Consider the following 19465-nt stretch of genomic DNA (forward strand, 5'->3'; position numbering starts at 1 on the left):
GTAAAATATCATAGATCTTTTTGCGCTTCTAATGTGCAATTTTTAATTTCATCAAGAAGTCTCCGTAATGTAAACATGCGAAAAAGTAGCATGCTTCTTGAAGCGTGTTTTATCAAGAGATACAGCTGTATATTTTTTAAGAATCACAATAAAACACCAAAATCTTTGTATATTTATTGGAAAATGGGTAAAGTTTTTTTTTTGGAGAGTTTAACCGGTTTCATGACAATAACGCGCTCAGAATAGAACTTGTCTGCAAACTTTTCTAACAACCCTCGTATGTACAATTTCTAACACGAGGTACATGTAAATTAATGACAAACAAGTTGATGAAACAAAAATAGCAGTCTCGTTAAGGTCCATTATTTCGTAAGTTCTATGGTCGATACAATGACCTTGTCAGCATATACAATTTATCATTGAGTCAAATACTGACTGACGTTTTGTTATTCTTTTATTTAAACACTGAATTGACAACATATTTTCACATTACTTTAGTATTTCCCGATCATGACAAGGAGCATACGGCGGGTGTGACCGGTCAGCAGGGGATGCTCACCCCTGCATGGCACCTGATCACACCTCTGATGTTTTGGAATTCCGTGTTTGCCTATTTTGTATTTTTCTATGGATTTTTGAGCTTGAATACTGTTCTTTATCTCCATATTTTTCATCCATTTTGACAACGTGTTAATGGTTGATTTAGCTGCATTTCTTCTGTTAAACGTAGATGTTTTAAAAACCTATGATTTGCAATATCCATAACAACAAATCCAAGCCTACATTCTGGTGTCGAGGAATAAAAAAAATGGACTTTTATTGACCTTTTCAAATTCACTATTTAAAAGTTTCAAAGGGACAAAGCAAAGTTTGATGGAAATGTGATGAAGACCTAACTGTTTATATGCACGAGGTAGTAATGAAATAAAAGAGGCATGGTGTATTAAAGGTTTATTTTAAGGCCGATGCCCACGAGTACGCTTAAACGTATCTGTTTTTAAAAATGTTTTAAAAGTCCCATCACATTTACGTTGTTACACTCTGGACTGGAAAGCATTTCCAACACTATCGATGAGGAAAGGTTCTCCCTAGTTTTTTTTAATCCAGTGGTTTTCTACGTGTGTCCAGTGATAGACCGTTTGTGTGATGGTAAATCTTTTTTTCAGAATTCTAACTTATATTGACAAAATAGAAAGTTTAAGAGGTCAGTGTTTGCTCTGCACCAAAATGTAAAACTTGGTTTAATTAGTCTGCATGTAAAAATAATTAAAATTCAGGACATGCAGTGTGCCACGCATTGGGTGCCTGGTTTTTCGGCGGACTGCCTCTTTAAATATAATACACAATTTAATTGCATTTGGCCGTAAGGTTCCATTATATACTTCTGGTTTGGAGACGTAATTGATGACATGTTTGGATTATGTGCTGTGAAAATGGAAAGAGGAAACGCCACATTTTGTCTGTAAACCCTATGCTTGTAACATTTTTCTGCAGTAATGATTATTTATAATCATCCTGACATGAATTTTATCACGAGGAAAATATAATTCGTTTCTTTAATCATGTTAATTCCAAGTACAATACATGAACTATTGTTATAAATTACTCATGTATATTTTTTATCATTTAAAATTATAACAATTAATCATTTTTACCACTTTCGTTTGTAAATAGACTTTGCTTTAAATGATGGAACCCTTTTTAAAATGGAAGGCACCTTCATACAAAAACTATTGCTTAGATACTGTTTTTTATATAAATTTACAGAGATCAATTAAAACATTTTTAAATAGAATTAGAATGTAGCATTTTTAACACTTCAACTTTGTGAATTATTATTTTCCTGTTAAATTGATCACATATACAGCGAAACAACAGGACGGACACTTCCGGATTGGGATGGCTAGAATAGCAGCTTGTTTAATTATTTTTGGTGTTTTTGAATCTTTGTACCTTGGAAGCAGTCAAAATATATGTGAACAACCACCCAAGTAAGATAACATTGTAAATGATGTTTTAACTAAATTGGCGATGCAGAAAAAATCATGACAAGTGATGTTAAAATAATCAACCTGTTCATCTTATTAATCGTATGGGTCTATTAAATTATATTCTCTATAAGGACAATTAACACAACCTTTTTTTAATTCAAAATTATTTCATAAAAATTTATATTCAATTAAGAAACCTGAACAATATTTCTCAGCTAAGAATTATACAACTCGCACCCATTCGAAAACAATGTTTTCAGTATTTAAAAATTGCTAAAATAGAAGAGATATACCTCGTTGGTTATGAAGCTTATTTATTTAACCTAACAAAGTTATTGATTACTGTTAAATCACAAATTTTTGTGAGGTTTAATTTAGGTAGGTATGAAGAGACCCACTAATTAATGTTCACAACGAAATGTAAATACGTTGCATACATAACTTCTCGACAATTCCTATCCACGAAATTAAATCCCCAAGAACAAAGAGTTTATTTTGTAAAACCACGAAAATTTGATCAAATGAAATTCTTTTTGTATATAATTATGTGATAACAGAGAAGGTTTTGTATAGGGCGGATATTTTCCCAAAAGGATACAATTCAAACTTGACATCACTTTTTTAATTTTTAGCTCACCTGAGCCGAAGGCTCAAGTGAGCTTTTCTGATCAAAATTTGTCCGTTGTCTGTCGTCGTTGTCGTTGTTGTTGTCGTTGTCGTTGTCGTTGTCGTCGTAAACTTTTCACATTTTCATCTTCTTCTCAAGAACCACTGGGCCAATTTCAACCAAACTTGGTACAAAGTATCCTTGGGTAAAGGGGAATCAAGTTTGTTCAAATGAAGGGCCACGCCCAGTTCCAAGGGGAGATAATTATGAATTTGTGAAAAATTAATGGCATTTTTAAAAAATCTTCTTCTCCAGAACCGCTGGGCCAGGAAAGATGAAACTCATGTGGAAGCATCTTCAGGTAATGTAGATTCAAGTTTGTTCAAATCATGACCCCCGGGGCAAGGGTGGGGCCAAAATGGCCGACCCAAGTTTTACATAGGAATATATAGGAAAAATCTTTAAAAATTTTCTTCTCCAGTACCACTGGGCCAGGAAAGATGAAACTCATGTGGAATCATCCTCAGGTAGTGTGGATTCAAGTTTGTTCAAATCATGACCCCCGGGGCAAGGTCGGGGCCAAAATGGCCGACCCAAGTTTTCCATAGGAATATATAGGAAAAATCTTTAAAAATCTTCTTCTCCAGTACCACTGGGCCAGGAAAGATGAAACTCGTGTGGAATCATCCTCAGGTAGTGTGGATTCATGTTTGTTCAAATCATGACCCCCGGGGCAAGGGTGGGGCCAAAATGGCCGACCCAAGTTTTACATAGGAATATATAGGAAAAATCTTTAAAAATCTTTTTCTCTAGAACCACTGGACCAGGAAAGATGAAACTCATGTGGAATCATCCTCAGGTAGTGTAGATTCAAGTTTGTTTAAATCATGACCCCTCGGGGCTAGGGTGGGGCCAAAATGGCCGACCCAAGTTTTACATAGGAATATATAGGAAAAATCTTTAAAAATCTTCTTCTCCAGAACCACTGGACCAGGAAAGATGAAACTCATGTGGAATCATCCTCAGGTAGTGCAAATTCAAGTTTGTTCAAATCATGACCCCCGGGGCTAGGGTGGGGCCAAAATGGCCGACCCAAGTTTTACATAGGAATATATGGGAAAAATCTTTAAAAATCTTCTTCTCCAGAACCACTGGGCCAGGAAAGATGAAACTCATTTGGAATCATCCTCAGGTAGTGTAGATTCAAGTTTGTTCAAATCATGACCCCTGGGGCAAGGGTGGGGCTAAAATGGCCGACCCTTGTTTTACATAGGAATATATAGGAAAAATCTTTAAAAATCTTCTTCTCGAGAACCACTGGGCCAGGAAAGATTAAACCCATGTGGAATCATCCTCAGATAGTGTAGATTCAAGTTTGTTCAAATCATGACCCCCGGGGCAAGGGTGGGGCCAAAATGGCCGACCCTTTTTTTACATAGGAATATATAGGAAAAATCTTTAAAAATCTTCTTCTCCAGAACCACTGGGCCAGGAAAGATAAAACTCATGTGGAATCATCCTCAGGTAGTGTAGATTCAAGTTTGTTCAAATCATGACCCCCGGGGCTAGGGTGGGGCCAAAATGGCCGACCCAAGTTTTACATAGGGATATATAGGGAAACCTTTTAAAATCTTCTTTTCAAGTTCTTCAAAGCTATGATTAGTGATACATGTTTTTATATGGAATCATCCTCAGGTAGTGTAGATTCTAATTTGTTCAAATGATGAACGCCTGGAGGGGGGGGGGGATAAATTCAAGCCCGATGTGCTCAGGTGAGCGCTGTGGCCCCTGGGCCTCTTGTTAATGTAGTATGTGTATTCACTCAAATATTCCCTTGAGTCAATTTAAAAAAAAATGTTTAAAACATTTTTAAACTTAACTTAAAGTATTTTTTCCTTTGATTGTATTCGAGTTATGCTGCAATCACTTTCTGAATTTTTTTAACGTAATTATGTCGCCCTGTGCCCTGCGCGCCCTGTAATAGAGCTTTTGCTTTAGATTTGTTAAGTGAGGAGTTAATCCTTACGTCGCGGGTTAGAATCTCATTGTGGAATGAAGATGCCATTCATTTGGTTAAGACCGTGTTAACCGAGGTCCGGACCTCGTCGCTGTAGCTGCTGGTACGAAAAAGATCCCTCACTGCTTAATGTACCTGAGTATACTCTAGGTCAAAATTTGCAGATCTCCATTGGAAAGTAACGGAGTCTCCATATGAGTGAAAAACCTTGCAAGGGACGTTAAGCAGCAAGCGAACAAACAAACAAAGACGATTAAAATTTCCTCAAATTAAACAATACATTAGAAAACCCCAAATGAGGTATAATATTTCATCTTAATTATCTTTCAGACCAGACGATGTTCCAGTATGTTGCCCGTTTTACCACTATAACGGAACTGATTGTATTGGTAAAAATTTAGTTTTAAAATTGCATTCAAACAACCGCTGATCTTTCATAAGAACTGGGTACGGTATATATAACGAGGCGGCCCTGTAAAAACGTATTTATTAATGTTACACAAACACGTGTTTGTGTTTGTTTATTCCTGTCATCTATTGGCTGTTAGAATGGTCACCTAGTCAGGTGACATTAATATTCATAGCACGGGCTATTACTGACCGTGAAAGAAATTCTGTATAGGGAAAGCCATTCGAAGGCTCTATTTCGTGCAGTCTACACGTTTTCGTCATTCATCATATTCTGTCATGGGCGATTCTGGAGACGAAATTTTGCTAGAGACTAATGATAATAAGAAAGTTACAAAGGAAACTACTGGTAGTAATCCTCCGTTGGATATTTCGGACGTGGTGAAGCTTGTTACAGGAGTTTTGCAGTCACAGTTTCAAAACCTTTCAGGTCAGCTTAAAGCAGAACAGTCGGAGTCCATTGCTAAGAAACTTAAAGAAAACTCTACTCTTAAGATTAAATCTGAAGGGAATCGCGCTCAGTACGATTTTAATGCTGAAATTCTTGAGGGTCTAGAAAAACTAGAGATAAGAGCTCTCGAAAATAGAGACAGTGAATCAGTGTCAATAATAGGCGAATTGCGGAAAAAACTGAAAACGCGCCAGAAATATATTCGTATTGCCGATTCATCTCCTGCAGGGTGGAAGACAGTAAACGAGTATCAGTCCAGAGAAATTGCCGACAACTCTGACGATGAGAAGAAAATTAGAAGCGCTGAAAACCGAGCCCTTAGGCAGCAAAGGCAAACCCAGAACAAGCGTTTCCACCCGTATGGCTCCTACAGAGCTTCTACAGCGTCAGCAGCGGCAGGCTCGGCAGCCCAGCTTACTTCTGGTTCTTCCTCTACTGCTACATCTCAGCCATATACATATCAGCAGCAGCCCTTTCGTGGCAAACTCACAAGGCGTCAACCACAGCCCAGCGACGTATGCTTCAACTGTTTTTCCACTGGACACTGGAAAACCAACTGCCCCAAAAACAAGTCACAAAGTCAATGATAAGTATACAGGTTATACAAGCTATTCTACTCTTGCTGGCCAGGTGAAATGCATTCAGAAAAATAATTCAAAACAAATGTCATTGATAAAGTACAATTTGAAAAGAAATGTTAGTAAATGGAGAGAAATTGGCACAAATCCTTTTATTTTGAAAGTTATTGAATCTGGATATGAAATTCCTTTCGTTTCAAATCCTCCTTCTATGTGTTTTCAAAATAACAAGTCTGCTATTAACAATTTTGAATTTGTTACTTCAGAAATTTCAGATTTGATGGAAAACAAACGTATTTTAGAAGTTCCTTTTCAGCCATTTGTGTGTAGTCCACTGAGTGTCGCCGAAAACAAAAATAAAAAGAGATTGATCCTTGATCTAAGTAGGCTAAATAAATATGTCAAGTATGATAAAATAAAATTTGAAGACTGGAAGACGGCATTAGATTATTTTGAAAAGGGGTTTTACTGTATTAAATTTGATCTGAAATCAGGATATCATCACATAGATATAGCTGAGAATTATCAAACTTATTTAGGATTCCAGTGGGAAAACAAGTATTACTGCTATACGGTTCTCCCTTTTGGTCTATCGTCAGCTCCATTCATTTTTACTAAATGCTTAAGACCCATCGTAAAATACTTGAGAAAAAATGGCATTATGATTGTATTATATTTAGATGATGGTTTGGCGTTCGCTTCTACTGAGGACCAATGTCTTTTAGATTCTCAATTTATTCAGAAAACGTTGTCAGAAGTTGGTCTGGTGGTTAATGTTGAGAAATCACATTTTATACCAACACAAGTCATTGAATGGTTAGGTTTAACATGGAATTCAAATCTATTCTCTATTTCAGTTCCGGACAGACGAATCGAGGATGCTATCTGTTGTCTACAGAAAACTATCATTCATTTTCCCGATGTAACAGCGAGGGAACTTGCAAGAGTAGTGGGGAAGATCATTTCTATGACTCCAGTAATGGGTAACATTTGCAATATTATGACAAGGTTTTCTTCTATGGAAATTGCTTTGAAAGAATCATGGGATTCTAAGCTATTTTTCAAGCATAAAGATCAAGTGTTTGAAGAACTAAAATTTTGGGTAGAATGTATGCGTTGTGACAGTACAAGATTTTTACATTCTGTTAAAAGAAAAAACGTAATCATTTATTCAGATGCAAGTAATTCAGCATCTAGTGCATATACTGTTGAAGTTAATTCTAAGGTGTTCCATTTGATGTGGAAAGAACATGAGAAAACTATGAGTTCTACATGGAGAGAGTTGAAGGCCATAGAATTGGCGCTGGCTTCTTTTAAGAAAGAACTACAAAATATGACAGTAAAGTGGTTTACAGATAATCAAAGTTGTGCGAAAATAGTACACTCTGGTAGCATGAAGCATCACTTACAAGTTTTAGCATATAATATTTTCAAAATGTGTGCCGTAAACAAAATTTCCCTCGATGTTCAATGGGTTCCGAGATCAGAAAATGAAAAGGCAGATTTTTTCAGTAAAATTATTGATCACGATGATTGGGAAGTTACTAATGAATTTTTTGAATATATTAGTTCTATGTTTGGTCCTTTCTCTGTAGATAGATTCGCAAACTTTAACAATCGTAAACTTGTTAGATACAACTCAAAATTTTGGAATCCTGAGTCAGAGGCTGTAGATTGTTTTACACAGAATTGGGTGGGCGAAAACAACTGGCTAGTTCCTCCCATTCATTTGATAGTTTCTACTATAAAACATCTATTAGATTGCAAAGCATATGGTATTTTGATTGTACCTAACTGGCCCTCAGCTGTTTTTTGGCCAATGTTATTCGATTTAGAACTGTCTTATAAGGCGTATGTGAAAGATGTGTTACTGTTTAAAGATACAAGTGAGATAATCAGTCAAGGTCAGAACAAGAACTGTCTATTTGGTTCTATATATTTTGGCTCTGGAATACTTGTGGTACGTTTAGACGCTACAAATTTGTAGTTTATGATGGTGTATTGCAGATGGTTTAGGCCCTGGTACACTTTAAACAAAGATTTTTGCCAAGCTGGGCAAATGTATAGATGATGTATTGCAGATGACAAGTGGTCCTGGTACATCAGAGAGGGTGTATTGCAGATGATGAAGGTCCTGATACACCATATAATATGTTAAAGTTAGAAGATGCTAATTTTTTGCTTTAAAAAACACATTTTTCAGATATATTTAAAGTGGGCAGATGGACGGGAATTAATTGTGGATTACAGGATCATCGTCTAGCGGAACTTGCTTCTGAACTACCCAGATATTGTGTAACATCTAAGGCCGAAAATACAGCAAAACAGTACAGGTACGCTTTTAATACCTTTTGTAAGTGGTGTAGCAGCTTTAACCCTGGGATTCAATCACTTCCTGCTTCGGAAAACAACGTTGCACTATATATTATACATTTAGCAAAACAATGTAAATCGTCTGGCACAATACATTCAGCTATACATGCCATCAGTTGGGCACATAGCCTAGCAGGTTATATAGATCCTTGTGACTCAGCTTTGGTAAAAACTGTTAAGGAAGGGGCAGTTAGAGAGACATCAAAACCAGTGATTAAAAAAGAGCCTATAACGCCTGAACATTTGAAAACTCTGGTTTCTACATTTGGAGAGGATGGAAATTTATACAATTTAAGAACATTGTGTATGTGCTTATTAGGTTTTGCAGGATTTTTGAGATTTTCAGAAATAGTTAACATTCGTTACTCAGATATCTGTATACAGACTAATTGTGTAGAAATTAACATTGTTAAAAGTAAAACAGATGTTTATAAAACTGGTCATAAAGTTTGTATTGCTAGAACATTTTGTGATACCTGTCCTGTAAATATGTTGGAAAAGTTTTTAAAATTGTCAAATGCTGACATGCATTCTCCTCTGTTCTTGTTTAGATCTCTGTCATTTTGTAAAAAATTCCAAACTTATAAACTGAGATCGGATAATCGTCCAATTTCTTATACAAGAGCAAGAGAAATCATTTTGGATTCACTTGAAAAGATTGGTTTAGACAAGTGTAAATTTGGTGATTTTGAGATCAGGTGGCGCTACCTCCGCAGCCGCCGCAGGTGTTAGCGACAGACTGTTTAAAAAGCATGGGCGGTGGAGGTCGGAAAATTCTAAAGATGGTTATGTTAAAGAAAACCAAATTGAAAAACTTTCAGTTACTAAGAATTTGGGCATTTAGGATATTCGTTTCAGTTCTAATCTTCTTTATCTTCGAAATAATTAAACTGCACTTTCAGAGCGCTTCATATCCTATTTCACGAGTTTGTGTTTATTTCATAAATGTTTTATGTTCGTTTGAGTGAAACGAATAAGAACATAAACGTATTTATTAATGTTACACAAACACGTGTTTGTGTTTGTTTATTCTTGTCATCTATTGGCTGTTAGAATGGTCACCTAGTCAGGTGACATTGATATTCATAGCACGGGCTATTACTGACCGTGAAAGAAATTCTGTATAGGGAAAGCCATTCGAAGGCTCTATTTCGTGCAGTCTTATTAGTCCCACCCACCCGCCCATTGCTTAGTTTTGAATGTTATATTAGATTTATACCTTGTTGAAAATATTTATTTTCTATTTTGTAGAATTCGGACATTGATGAGGACAAAGAAATATTATATGTATTGTGTGAAATAATTAAACTGCACTTTCAGAGCGCTTCTTATCCTATTTCACGAGTTTGTGTTTATTTCATAAATGTTTTATGTTCGTTTGAGTGAAACGAATAAGAACATAATCGGCAAAAATTAAACGCACGATAACATATTTTGAACTGTGTCAATTTATTGTTCAGGTACGAAAGCCTACAAGGGTCAAATAGGAAAGTGAAGAAAAAAAATTAAGTCGTAATAACGACTTTTTATCTCGTTATTACGACTTTCTTAAGTCGTAATAACGACTTTTTATCTCGTTATTACGACTTTTTATCTCGTAATAACGACTTTTTAAAGTCGTAATAACGACTTTTTATCTCGTAATAACGACTTTCTTAAGTCGTAATAACGACTTTTTATCTCGTTATTACGACTTTTTATCTCGTAATAACGACTTTCTCAAGTCGTAATAACGACTTTTTATCTCGTAATAACGACTTTCTTAAGTCGTAATAACGACTTTTTATCTCGTTATTACGACTTTTTATCTCGTAATAACGACTTTCTTAAGTCGTAATAACGACTTTTTATCTCGTTATTACGACTTTCTTAAGTCGTAATTACGACTTTTTATCTCGTTATTACGACTTTCTTAAGTCGTAATAACGACTTTTTATTTTTTAATTTTTTCATTTGAAACATTTTTAACTTACGAAAGCCTACGAGGGTCAAATTAGAAAATGAAGGAAAAAAAATTAAGTCGTAATAACAACTTTTTATCTCGTAATAACGACTTATCTCGTTATTACGACTTTCTTAAGTCGTAATAACGACTTTTTATTTCGTAATAACGACTTTTTTAAGTCGTAATAACGACTTTTTATCTCGTTATTACGACTTTTTATCTCGTAATAACGACTTTCTTAAGTTGTAATAACGACTTTTTATCTCGTAATAACGACTTTTTATCTCGTTATTACGACTTTTTATCTCGTAATAACGACTTTTTATCTCGTAATAACGACTTTTTATCTCGTAATAACGACATTCTAAAGTCGTAATAACGACTTTTTATCTCGTAATAACGACTTTTTATCTTCAAAATATTACTAGTATATATGATACATAAACGCGTGTCGAAAGCAAACTAAAGGTGGGGGGGGGGGGGGCTAAACCAACAAAAAATGTTTGGGGGCTACTCAGTAAGCCCCAATTATCAATGTCTATGTAGACTATATAATGTATTTCTTTGCAAAAAAAGGGGTTTAAATTGTTGTTCAAATGTTCTTCGTTCACAGACAAAAACTTTGAAAATATCAACTTGAAAGTCTATGATATATATATAAACAAATTACCATATATATAGTTATGTTTAAGAAAATAATAGGGAAGCCTCCACCCCCGCCCTGCAACGTTAACGTGCCTAATAAGCAGATGATACTCATTTTATTTTGTCAGTTTGATGTATAAAGTTTAGTAAAGTCATAAGTTTCCGGAATACGGAAAGGTCAAAAATAGCAAACCATTGAAAATAGACTTAAAAAAGAAAGTCGTAATAACGAGATAAAAAGTCGTTATTACGACTTAAGAAAGTCGTTATTACGAGATAAAAAGTCGTAATAACGAGATAAAACGTCGTTATTACGACTTAAGTAAGTCGTTATTACGAGATAAAAAGTCGTAATAACGAGATAAAAAGTCGTTATTACGAGATAAAAAGTCATTACGACTTTAAAAAGTCGTTATTACGAGATAAAAAGTCGTAATAACGAGATAAAAAGTCGTTATTACGACTTAAGAAAGTCGTTATTACGAGATAAAAAGTCGTAATAACGAGATAAAAAGTCGTTATTACGAGATAAAAAGTCGTTATTACGACTTAAGAAAGTCGTAATAACGAGATAAAAAGTCGTTATTACGACTTAAGAAAGTCGTTATTACGAGATAAAAAGTCGTATTAACGAGATAAAAAGTCGTTATTACGAGATAAAAAGTCGTTATTACGACTTAATTTTTTTTTCTTCATTTTCTAATTTGACCCTTGTAGGCTTTCGTATTAACTTGATCCTTTTAGGAGAGAAAACGGAAACGTGCCCGGTATAACGGTGTCGTGTAGGTGAAAACGCGATGATTGTTTAGTTATAAACTAAAACAGTTGCACCAGAGTTTGACAATCTATTTATGACAAAAATTTGTAATTATTGACAATATTTGGACTTGTTTTGTTTACACACTTATAATCTAAATCAATATGCCGCTAAATTGAAGACATTAGTGTTGCACATCGCAGAAATCATTTCAAAATATTATATATGATACATAAGCGCGTGTCGAAAGCAAACTAAAGGGGGGGGGGGCTAAACCAACAAAAATGTTTTAGGGGCTACTCAGTAAGCCCCAATTATCAATGCCTATGTAGACTATATTATGTATTTCTTTGCAAAAAAAGGGGTTTAAATTGTTGTTCAAATGTTCTTCGTTCACAGACAAAAACTTTCAAAATATCAACGTGAAAGTCTATGCTATATATAACCAAATTACCATATCTTGGCAACTTCTTTCCGTACCAGATTTAAATTAAACTACCACATCACCCTTATTTGGCTATATTGCAACAAAAAGTGTTTGGGGGGAGGGGGGGGGGGAGGAAATGAACATCAATAAACTTTTTCATCAGAGGAAAAGTTATGTTTGAGAAAACAATGGGGAAGCCTCCACCCCCACCATGCAACGTGCCTGATAAGCAGATGATACTCATTTTATTTTGTCAGTTTGATGTATAAATCAACTTCACGAGGCGGTCATAAGTTTCCGTAATACGGAAAGGTCAACAATAGCAAACCATTGAAAATAGTCTTACTAAAGAAAGTCGTAATAACGAGATAAAAAGTCGTAATAACGAGATAAAAAGTCGTTATTACGACTTAATAAAGTCGTTATAACGACTTAAGAAAGTCGTAATAACGAGAAAAAAAAGTCGTAATAACGAGATAAAAAGTCGTTATTACGACTTAAGAAAGTCGTTATTACGAGATAAAAAGTCGTTATTTCGACTTAAGAAAGTCGTAATAACGAGATAAAAAGTCGTTATTTCGAGATAAAAGGTCGTTATTACGACTTAATTTTTTTTTCTTCATTTTCTAATCTGACCCTTGTAGGCTTTCGTATTAAGGTTCCCCTTTGTGAAAAATTGGTATCAATTTTCCTCAACTCACGTGACCTTTTGTGTATATAACGTTCAAAACCGGTCTAATATTCCGGAATTCACCTATTTTGGACGTTTTCCTCCTCTTCAAGTCTAAATTTCGATGTGGCCGCATCCGAGTACATATGCGAAACTTCGCAGAAAGAACAAGTATACTTTGGTTTCTAATATGAAAGAGAAAAAATGACTGTACAAAAGTGCGGCCACGTCCGTTTTTAAGAAAAACTGTAGTTGAAAATACTTCGTTTTTGGATAGATGTGACTTTTCCCCCTCATTAAAATCTATACTTTTAAAGAAATGAAATGTTGAAGTCTGAATCTGAATGTGTTATTATCTAATCTATACTTTTACAGAAATTTGTTGTTTAAATCTGTATCTGAATGTTATGAAAACCACATAAACTTTTCTTCGTAAAATTTATCATGGGACATTGCATGGAAATTAATGACGCAATACATTAAAAACATGACGTCACAATGAGCCTGCATATGTTGAATAACCAAATTTTTCAGTCTTCCATAATAAAGTAATAATATGATAAATTTTCAATCAATATATGCAGTGAAAAACAGTCAAACGACATAAGTTTACATTTATACATGTATCTCTTATTAAAACGAGCGTCTCTTTCATATTGGACGTGATATTGACTATACTGTTCAAGAAAAGATTTTTTTTAACGTTTTATTGAAAATCATCATGTAGCTTTTTTAAAGTATGACTTAGATTATATATTTATCATGCTGAATGGTGACATCAGTGCTTTCAAGACAGGTTTAAATTAAACATGCAATTCAAAGGCGGATCCAGGGGCGTTGCGCCGAGCGCACCACCACCTCCCCCACCCCCATCCACCGTGATTTTTAAAAATTTGCTTGTATTTTGTAAAACAAGCATTTAATTAATTATTTTTTTGTTACTAGCATTAAACACAAACTTATCAGTAGATCTACACGTATGGTATGAGATATTCCGAAATATTATTTTACCGCCATGGCAATGTATTCTAAATTTCCTGCAAGGTGACGATTGGTTTTCTAAATCAAAGTGGGGGGTACATATTATAGTAGATGTTCGTTCCCCGGACCCTACCAGGAATGTGCCCCCAACCCCCATAGGACTTCAACGCAGCTCCAGACATCCCGTCCTCAATACCATCCCTCCCCCGTTATTAAATTCCTGGATCCGCAACTGTAATTTACAAGGAATTTAGATAATGAAATAATATTATTTTGAAAAATTTTGTATGGCTACAGTTGTGAGTGTTTTCGGCAAATTCTATGTAATTTTAAATGAAACATGATGCAATCAACTATTTATTTGTGTCTGAATAAAGATTAACAGTTCCCAATAGCAATTAACATTTTTCTTTACACAGACAAGTGAAGGCAATTTTAACATATATGAATCCGCTGTATATTTAAGAAATAAAAACAAGCATAATCGTGCATTATTTTTTGACAAGAGACATGCTTTTCCCCTTCCGCTGCATACAATCGATGTATTTAGCTCGATTAGGACTTTTTCAGAAATTAATTAAGTCATTTATAAGACATTAAATTGCTTTTTGAAAATTACCTGTGTTAAAACGAATGTATCAGACATAATATTGTTAAGATTTAAAAAAATTTCAACAAAATTATCCATTAAATAATACATTAAATATATGTCATAGGATATAAATATTGATACAAATGACATTCATCAGGGCTGGGAAGGTGGGTAGGGGTGTCCAGTCCAGTATCACCTTAGTGAAAACGGTGCACATCAGATCTGTGATGATTATTCGTTCCGAAAAAAATATGAAAAGTATTTTATCGTTACTACAAGAACAAATGACGTAAAACATTGCGAAAGCCCAAAAAGTTATTGTTTCCAAAGGGAGTCACTGAAATCTATCAAATATCTATAAACGTTTACATTTAGGAGGTATTGTAAAGCATAATCAATATTAATAATGTCTGTTTTAGCAGTTTTTGTCTTAGTCGATGTATAGTCACGTAAATGACGTAATACATGTCAGCTGTTTGTGAGGTATATTTTAAAAGAATTTTTCATTAAAACAACTTTCAAGAAAAAAAAAATTATTCTGTTAGAAACCCAATCTCGCTTTCTAATGGTAATCGGGGAAAGACAAACCTAACTGTAAAAAAAAAAAATGCACACCGTAGTGACGGTAACTGCAAAAGTGTCTCAATATGTAGCTTATAAAAAGGTTAATAACGAAAAGGGACTTGAACCAATTTTTTAATATTTTTAAATTAAGTGTTTTGTTATTTTGGATTTCGATTGTTTGTATTTTGCTTCATTTAAATAGAAAAATATATAGAAGTGGGGGGGGGGGGGGGGGGTTACTGATTATCAAGATGTACAATTATGACTACCAATGAACGAGTTTATATCAAGAATCTATTTTCAAACTAGAGACAGTCCTTTCCTATTTTCTGTTGATCTCCTCTCGACTTTGACCGTTGGTCGATCGTTTACAGCCGACATCAATGCAATGACTGCGCATTGCTTAGAAAACAAAACGCACAGACCTCTATAGCTGGCATGGATAAACTATGTAAATCATACACATAACATTTCAATGTAGTGTAATATTTTTTTCTACAAGTCTAGAAAATCATGCCTTTTAGACAGTACTACTACATTGTACCACTAAATTCTGGGATCCCTTCCCGGAAATTCGTGTTTTTTCACCTCCCGCTTGAAAATCAGGAGGGTTATAGTAATCGATATGTCCACCCGTCTGTCTGTCTGTCTGTCTGTTACGCTTTGGGTACCCGTCTCTTATCCACATATCCTATTATACCACTGAATGAAATTCAATGAAACTTTCACAGAATCTTAATAACATATTGCCATTGTGACCTTTTATTTTACTTTTTGACCCGACACATGTTTTGGGTTTCTAACGGCAAAACATAAAAGAGAGGTATCCCCAAAGCATAACAGATGGACGGACACCCCGATCACTTTTCAAACGAGGGTAAAAAAATCTAAAATCAAAGAAAATTGAAAAATGTATATCATATAAACCCGAAATAGGGAGTAAATAATATGTTCATAAAAAAGCCCCAACATTTATAGCGCCGTCATTTGTTGGAATGAAAGGGGGAGTTCTGTTGATAGCTTTTTCATTGCCAAAAAAAAAATTCCAACTTCATAAACAATACGTTCAATTTTTTAAGTATATAATTAATTACTCACATCATTTATTCTGGATGAATAAAGTTTCGTAGACTAGCGTGTTTTGTACAATCGTATGTTAAAAAATTATATATTTCTGAAAATATTTAAACTATTTCAAACTATCAACGATATATGAATTGAAAGATAGTTCAAAATAGTTTACTGGAATATTGGCAGGATTAAGTAAATAGTTTTCGGTTGAGAGAATTTACAGACTTCATTTAACGTAACGTTAAAATCAGTAACGTCGTGATGACGTCGCTACGTCAAAAGTTGTAATTATTGAAGAAAATGCACCATTTTCCCAAACCTCTGACGGAAAAACGGTAAGAGATAATCCAAAAAAATAAAATGATTTTGAAAGGACCATCGTGAGCATGTTTGTAAAAAACTTCAAACAGATTTAGAGACAGGGCCGGCTCGTTATGCATACCGCACCCAGTTCTTACTGTACATGTATTTTAAAAGGTTTTGTGTCTGAGATATTTTTTTCCATTTCATACAATCTACTGACTATATTATAGAGAAGAGTCGGTTATTTTACGAATGATCCGTTTGTACATCTATACTTTAATAATAATTGATTGATATATTGTTTAAATTATATAATAATCTTTATAATTAAATCTTTCTAATTTATTTTAGAACACTAAAGGCTTGCTTATATTTGATAGAATGTCCACTAGGATACTTTGGTGTGGAATGCAATATCCCCTGCGTTTACCCATCATACGGTCTAAGATGTAATACTATTTGTAACTGTAGTGAAAATGAGTGTGATAATGTACACGGATGTTTGCTGATGAGTGAGTTTCTATCTTGTGCTTCAAAATGCTTTGCTAAAACTGTATTTATTAATTTTTCTAATCAAAATATTTAATTAGCCGATACGTATTTTACCTTAGGTACGATTGTAGTTACATCAGAGAAAGCTGTCAGTACTTTATTACAAAGGGATGAATCAAGAGGTGAGGAAAAGTTGATGAGTTAAGAAAGAAAGACAAAACACTCAGTCTGAATTTAACCGTTTTCAAAAATACACATTTATTCTAGTTCCTCTATATCAAACTTTTTAAGCACAGAGGAGGAACCCTCCCTCTCCCCCAAAAGAAAGGAAAAAACTGATTTCTTATTTGTTTGTTTTCTTTTTTACTATTGGACACTAATTGCAAATAAATGACCTTTTTAATCAATTCTTTATGGGTATCCCTTAGGGGAAAGTATACTAAATTAGTAAATTTAGCTCACCTCAACGAAGTTGGGAGGAACTTATGTGATACCTCGCAATCGGCGTCGGCGTCCGAGGTTAGAGTTTTTGTGCAGTATTTTCTTTAAGTACTCTTATGCCCTACATTGATCAGATATGCAAGCAAGATGCCTCTAGTGTGTTTCATTGTACCAGTCAAGGTTTCAGATGCTGAATTTCAGTCAAGAAACGACCAGATTAATGTTAATGGAACAGGTTAAAGTTTCTGGTGCTGGTCTGCACTCCAAGAAGCTATATGCCCAGAATTGACCAAACTTACCAGGTTGATACCTCTAAGGATACATACTACCAGGCTTGCTTCAAATGCTGGATCCGACCCACATTTTCGGGATGATTGAACAGTTTAAAGTTTTTGGAGCAGGTTTATTTCAAAGTGACGATAAGCCCTATGTTAACCAAACTTATATGGATGATACACCTTAGAATGCACAGTATCAATTATGCAAGCTTGCATCTAGATTTTTCAGATGTGTGATTTTGGAATGTACACTTTTGGATTATTAGTTTAATGTGGGACTTTACCTTACTTAAAGACAACATTCTTTAAGGTGAGCTCTGTATCTCTGAATACATATGTTTTTATTACGAGTTGATAGAACATCGACTCTGTTATCCTCTTGCTCAGGTTTTCTGCATTTTCGCCAAAGAACACGGCTCATTTGTTCGGTTCATTCTATAAGAATTTATCTCTTAGTTTAAAAAGTTTAACATAAATGAAAGTAAACATATTGTTTCTACACATAATACCGTTTCTTTTTAAAAAGCAGATTGATATTATGTGTAAAAAATAATATTTTTATCGTCAGTCCTACAAAAAATATAGTGCACAAGACTGAGCTACTTTTCATCTTCATATTCACCACGTGTTTGTATGTAAACAACAATGAAAGCACACAGGCATGAAAAAATTGATTAACAGGGTTACAAATTTCAAAAGAAAAAGACTAAATTCGAAGCACACTTGGAGAGAAAAAGGAGCCACATCAAGGTAATTACATTTATGCATAGCTATATGTAATATAATACTGAGAGATAATTTTGCTATTAAGTCTGTGAGTTTACGATCAGACCGAGGTCGAGTTTACGTACGCGGATTGCATGTTATTATTGCCCTCTTTTCAGCGTTAATGGCTGGCTTTGTACTGTTCAAGACAATACAAAGTCTATTAATCCAAAAAGCTATATTTGTTTATTTAAGAGTGCGAAACTTTACTTCATGTATTAGAGCCGGGGTTGACCTGGTTAAATAGGTGAGTTTTATCTCCATCACTGTCAGCTTGGTCAGTGTAGCTGATAAGAACTGCACCCAGCTGTTTACAAATTACCGACAGGAATCCATTTTGTACATAATTGAATATATATAATTTACAGTTGAAACTTGTGCGCTCTTTGAATCTATATCATTGGTCTATTAATTTTGAAACAATTCTATCGGCTGTGTAAACACTTGCAAATAAAATAAATACAAATAATCACAAGACAGAAGATTCTCAAACGTAAAAAATAATTATTCATAAAAAAGATGTCTACAGTTTTCTTTTATCGTCTTTTTACTGTGGAGAACATTGTTATATATTTGCTATTGATATATAATAAGATAGCAAAATATAAATTATTGTAAAAGAGTCTTAAAGGTCAGACAAAGCACCAGTAATGATGCAGTTTATTGTGAATCAGGTAGATTTCTACTTATACTTGAAAGGAAAAAGAAAATTTTGAAATACTGGGCGAAATTAAAAAACAGTGATAATTGTATATTACAAGCATGTTATCAAGATATGGTTGAAAATAATGCTGATAGATTGTAAACATTAAGAAGGAATTACAAAGACTTGGTTTAACTGACATGTATGATAGTAATTGTATTGATAATAATTCTCTGAACATTATACTTCAAAGAATGTATGACTGTTATGAACAAGAAATTATTGCAAGAATTTGTAATTCTCCTAAATATTTTCTATTTCAACATTTAGTGGATTATAATGTTGCACTTCAAACTTATTTAAGAAACCCATTGCATTCTAAGTATAGAATACCTATCAGTCGTTGAAGGCTTTCAGCAGTTGATTTAAGGTAGAAAGGGGAAGGTATAGTAATATAGAAAGAAAC

General features: G+C 34.3%; 2 protein-coding genes across 3 annotated transcripts; both read left to right on the forward strand.

Annotated features, from left to right (window-relative positions):
* Positions 1-1870: 1870 nt before the first annotated feature.
* On the forward strand, positions 1871-18335 carry LOC134282679 (uncharacterized). 2 transcript variants are annotated; one of them, XM_062765094.1, is made up of 5 exons: positions 1871-1991; positions 4946-5004; positions 16761-16892; positions 16992-17054; positions 18160-18335. In XM_062765094.1, exons 1-5 carry the CDS (start codon positions 1900-1902, stop codon positions 18174-18176), a joined length of 363 nt encoding a protein of 120 aa, XP_062621078.1. In that variant the 5' UTR covers positions 1871-1899; the 3' UTR covers positions 18177-18335. The 2 variants fall into 2 exon arrangements, with proteins under 2 accessions (XP_062621078.1, XP_062621071.1); XM_062765087.1 differs by lacking the exon at positions 18160-18335 and having other exon boundaries at positions 16992-17118.
* On the forward strand, positions 5316-9157 carry LOC134282664 (uncharacterized). The gene is made up of 4 exons (XM_062765070.1): positions 5316-5453; positions 5703-6072; positions 6910-7035; positions 8256-9157. Exons 2-4 carry the CDS (start codon positions 5757-5759, stop codon positions 9155-9157), a joined length of 1344 nt encoding a protein of 447 aa, XP_062621054.1. The 5' UTR covers positions 5316-5453; positions 5703-5756.
* Positions 18336-19465: the final 1130 nt, after the last annotated feature.

The sequence above is a fragment of the Saccostrea cucullata genome, unplaced genomic scaffold (genome assembly GCF_032062105.1).
Source record: "Saccostrea cucullata isolate Sc308-1 unplaced genomic scaffold, CSIRO_AGI_Scuc_v1 ctg9374, whole genome shotgun sequence".
Taxonomy (NCBI): Eukaryota; Metazoa; Mollusca; class Bivalvia; order Ostreida; family Ostreidae; genus Saccostrea; species Saccostrea cuccullata.